General features: G+C 47.9%; 2 protein-coding genes across 2 annotated transcripts in view; both read right to left on the bottom strand.

Annotated features, from left to right (window-relative positions):
* Positions 1 to 2751, bottom strand: part of Pmar_PMAR000670 (kinesin heavy chain, putative) — a gene marked incomplete at both ends in the record, with an annotated part of 10466 nt that extends 7715 nt beyond the window's left edge. Inside the window, 9 exons of the mRNA XM_002781093.1 lie at positions 1068 to 1161; positions 1218 to 1320; positions 1401 to 1515; positions 1569 to 1804; positions 1953 to 2084; positions 2146 to 2243; positions 2312 to 2440; positions 2474 to 2526; positions 2709 to 2751. Of these exons, the coding sequence (XP_002781139.1) occupies positions 1068 to 1161; positions 1218 to 1320; positions 1401 to 1515; positions 1569 to 1804; positions 1953 to 2084; positions 2146 to 2243; positions 2312 to 2440; positions 2474 to 2526; positions 2709 to 2751 (1003 nt within the window). The remainder of the gene's footprint in view (positions 1 to 1067; positions 1162 to 1217; positions 1321 to 1400; positions 1516 to 1568; positions 1805 to 1952; positions 2085 to 2145; positions 2244 to 2311; positions 2441 to 2473; positions 2527 to 2708) is intronic.
* Positions 2752 to 3678: 927 nt separating this feature from the next.
* Positions 3679 to 4280, bottom strand: Pmar_PMAR000669 (hypothetical protein; the record flags this gene model as incomplete). The annotated part of the gene is made up of 2 exons (XM_002781092.1): positions 3679 to 4201; positions 4249 to 4280. The coding sequence occupies 2 exons, from the start codon at positions 4278 to 4280 to the stop codon at positions 3679 to 3681; spliced, it is 555 nt and encodes a 184-aa protein (XP_002781138.1).
* Between the last annotated feature and the right edge of the window lie 3 nt (positions 4281 to 4283).

The following is a 4283-nucleotide window of genomic DNA, read 5'->3' as shown; positions in this document are numbered from 1 at the left end:
TGAGTAGTGACTCGGAAGTTTCTCACTTAGTCCGGGAAATCTCGAGTAGTAATGAACTCTCTACTGACTGCCCCAGTATAGATGCTGGAGAGGTATTGGTACCATCTGTATTGAGCAAACGGCAAGCTTTTGCACTATGTGGGCGATACTTCGACCCAACCTATTGCTATGCACCGGCTCGTTTGGCTATGAACCAGTTACGGACGTGGTTTGATCATGCCACGGAAGGTTGGGATATGAAGTATGAGCTCACTCCTCAAATGAAGCTTGCACTGGAACAGTTAGACCTGGGTGCTTCGGCCGACTTTGATAAGCTGGTTCCCTCACATCAATTGTCCCTAAGCCCTGTTGAAAAGGTTGAAGGCAAAAACCTTACAGTTCTTGGTTTGGATAGCAGTCGAGATGGTTCATGGGAGCCTCCGAGATCTACAGCTGAGAGAGACTCTGCTAGGTTTTCCATGGGTCCTGGCGGCATCTTTGGCGATGCATTCACTTGCACTGCACATAAGAAGATTCCTAAGCGGGTAAAAGATTGGCTTGAAGCTACAGGTGTTTCGATACCCTGATCCTTCCTTCAAGGCAGGATGACTGCCCTGGAGAAGATTTTTGAATCATCTCCTGTTGAGTATATGACAAGATACGGTAATTCCGAACCGGTTAGCCTTGTCCTGGCATCATGCGATGCCAGTCTTGACCGTATGGGGGGTTGTATTTGGATGAAGGGCCAGACGTTCTGGTTTGCTTATCGGCTGAGTGACCTACCACAAAAAAACAGACAGGAAGTTCAACCCGGTGGTACAAGACCAACATCTGCAAATATGGTGACACTTGAGCTCTTAGCTGCTTTCATCATGCTCAGCTTCATTTCTGAGCTAGCTGTTGATGATCGAATACCAGTACTGCTCATGGTCGACAACCAAGCGGCCATAGGCGTGCTCAAGAAGCTGTACTCTAAAGTCCCTACTGCGAGAGTTGCTTCTTGCTGCTTTACCTTCTTTTGCCACATTGTTGCAGGACTATGAAGTCATATAAAGATACGTTAGCTTGGCAATGCCAAGTTGGCATACTCAGGTTGGCCGGGCCGAGCTCAACCATCCGCTCTTTCGATGCAAACTTCAGTGTTGACAAAGTCTGTGAGACATCTGTGATGCAAGGCGATACCTGAACAGAACCCAGACCGTCGAGGCATAATCTTGGCACTGGTGACCTCAGCCTACACTTAAGTGTGCTATCATGAGTACTTTGGCGCTGCCACCCAGCGAATCCTTGAGCATGAGGGTGAGCTTGGAATTACGATAAGGGACATGTGTTTTCGACTGACTTCCTCCACCATCCTTTTGTTGTGCAGCCAGGAGAGCATTCAACACGTCACCCTAGGGCATATGAGAGGAATAGACAACCAAGTGAGACCAACAATACTGACCAGAGTACTCAGAGATTTGTTGATCATCTGGGCTTCCCTTAATGTACTGCCCTTAGCGCCACTCCGACCAACATTTTCGCTACCGGCCAGATCTGGGACGCTCGAGCACTTTTACTGGATTGAATGTGATTTCTAAGTAACTTACCGATGAGATTGAGTTTCCCGTGACGACAAGTTGCTGTATATGGGCATGGCAGACTCGTTCTCAGCGTGACAACACAGTGACTCCTCGAACTATGCGAATTGATATTGGTCGATGATGTTCGACGAGTTGCCACCGCCGCTTGGAAAGCCTGAAGAAGCCGGGTCATAGACACATGATCTTGGCAGCAAGAAGCGTGAGCACCTTCAGAGCGTCGTTCAGATTTTCTAGAGACAGTTCTAGAAGACCCTCGACAATAATGTTATCATTCCCTTCCCGAAGTTGATTTCCCGAGAGAGCCTTCACTATCGCAGGCCTGGTGTAGACAAATGCTGATTTTGGTAGAATCAATAATTCAATATAATAACCGAATATGGACCACCTCACTTTTCTGGAGCGAGGAGATCGTAGATATATTCGTTGTAGATTTCAACCATAGACATCGAAATCAGCATGTGATGACCCCCTTGACCTCCTTTGGTACTGAATAAATCTCTCATAATCCGCTCGTGTAGTCCGCTGAGAGCAATAGCGCATCAAACTGGCCTGTTCACCAGAGTGCAACCCATTGTCGCCCCACACATGAGCGCTGCCCTCGGGAGAACCGAATACTGTGTAAGTCTTCCCGGAGCCTGTCGGGCCGTAGGCGAAGATGCATGAGTTGTAGCCATCTAGAACCTACAAACTCGTTTGAGTGTGCCACATTCTTCCGAGCGGACTTGAACAATCCGAGCAGTTGTGCTTACTGCGTGTACAAGGTCTCTGATAGAAGAATCATAGACGTCATCTTGTGATGCAGTAGGGCCGAATGCAGCATCCAAACGGATCGCTCTCTTTCTCCCATCCATCATATCGCATACAACCTGTCGGTTAGCCTGACACTCTCATGTTCAGTGAATACGACTCACTGTGTCGTCACTTATAAGATGAACAGCGACCGTCTCCCCGACTTCCTTGCCACCTAGTGGCCTGTAGTAGTGACTCTACCGGGGAGTCGATCGTGAAAGGCTCACCGTATGCGAGCTACAACTCTTATATTGCCTCTCAACGATGATATAACTTCCCTTAGAGATCGATTCTCGGATGCTAGTTTTGCTAACCTGACCGATACTCTCGTCAGTACTGCTAGCGGTAGTGATTCACCTGTCTCGCAGATAAGCATTTTCTGAATGCAATCGTTGAACATTACTACAAGGCTGCTCATACAAAGAGGCCTAGAGTTGGTCATAACATGATCTCAATATTTCTGGTGTGTCTTCACTTGTGAATCGTTAGTAGAGCATGTCGCCGTTGCTGGGCATATTACATCTTTCGGTGTTTGACTGTATCGAAAACGGTTCACAATATAAGAGCGGTATGTGAGCCTGAATGATGATATTTATTGAGGCTTCGTATCCTCCCGTATGCAACCCTTTCTCATGTGCCTCCGACTGTATTTTCATCCGTCCTGTACCGAGAAATATGTCACTCCGCGAAACCGGTGCGGAGTTCCGGCATAAATCGTCCAGGCCTACCAACCTGAATAGTCGCTGTATAGATGCTAACCGACTAGCGCTGAATGGCTCATCAGGCTCAGCTTACCACGCTGATATCAACACATCTGGTTTTTGATCGTTCGATTGAGTGCGACTATGCATTCCTACTCGAGCGGATGTTGTCTGTATGGCTAGATCGAGTGTTCTGTCTTTGAGGAGCAGTGAAAAGCAGCACCAAGCAGGATCGACTACGGTCTGTAAGCCTGAGTATCGAACTGTCTATATGCTGGGGTTTGCTCACACTGCATCTCTTGAAAGTAGTTGTGCTTGGACCATGAACTATACCCACCACTCCGGACAACAGGATGCTTTGATGGCCTCCAACACTGAATGAGTAACTCATGAGAACTCATTATGAGTTCTGATGCATTATGTCTGCCATGCTGGTGGCACTTGGTTATGTCTTTATGATTCCTCCAGCATAGTCTCGAACGGTCAGAGGAAACCCAGAAGAGCCTTCGGGTTCGCTGGCAATTACTGTAGTTATACTTTGCGAGTAGAGTACCACCATTGTTGCTGTGATGGGGAACGGCCCAGGACTTGGAACACAAAGGCCCTTTGGCGCAAGAAGAATCAAACTACGAACGGGTGTTTAGTTTATATCCAGTAGTCGATAGGTCAATCTCATCAACATACCCGTTATCGAAAGCAATAGTAACAATATTGGGCGAGCGAGACCTCACGATGACTCCAGAGAACCATTGTCGCTTACGCAACACGATATAGGCTACGGATATGCGTTGACCAATGGCAGCGCCATCACGCCCCCCTTGTGGTGTACCACAAGTATCAGAGGAGAGCCTCCACTCGATACTATCCAAGCGTACCATAATAGGAGTATCGTTGTTACCATCGAGGAACCATATCCATAGTTTGTCAGGACGGTCGCACGGATCATAGGTCACTCGTGCAGCTCGCCACTCAGAATCATTCTTAACGTCGATATACATACCTTCTCTAGAGACCACAGCAGTGCCCAGCTCGTTACCAGCATAAGGATAGAGCATAACAATGTTGTAGAGGTTCTCAGTCGTTACCAGTCCATTGACCAGTCGTACTCTGACCCGGCGCCCAGAGAGACACTCGATGATATGTCCCATTCTGAAGCTCATGCTCAACTTTCGACCACCCCCGATATGTACGAGTACACAATCACCAGGTCGATAGGAACCTCGAGCATTAC

The sequence above is a fragment of the Perkinsus marinus genome, assembly GCF_000006405.1.
Source record: "Perkinsus marinus ATCC 50983 genomic scaffold scf_1104296943560, whole genome shotgun sequence".
Taxonomy (NCBI): domain Eukaryota; phylum Perkinsozoa; order Perkinsida; family Perkinsidae; genus Perkinsus; species Perkinsus marinus.
Note: the sequence above shows the minus strand (reverse complement) of the source record. Positions and strands in the feature narration are given on the sequence as shown.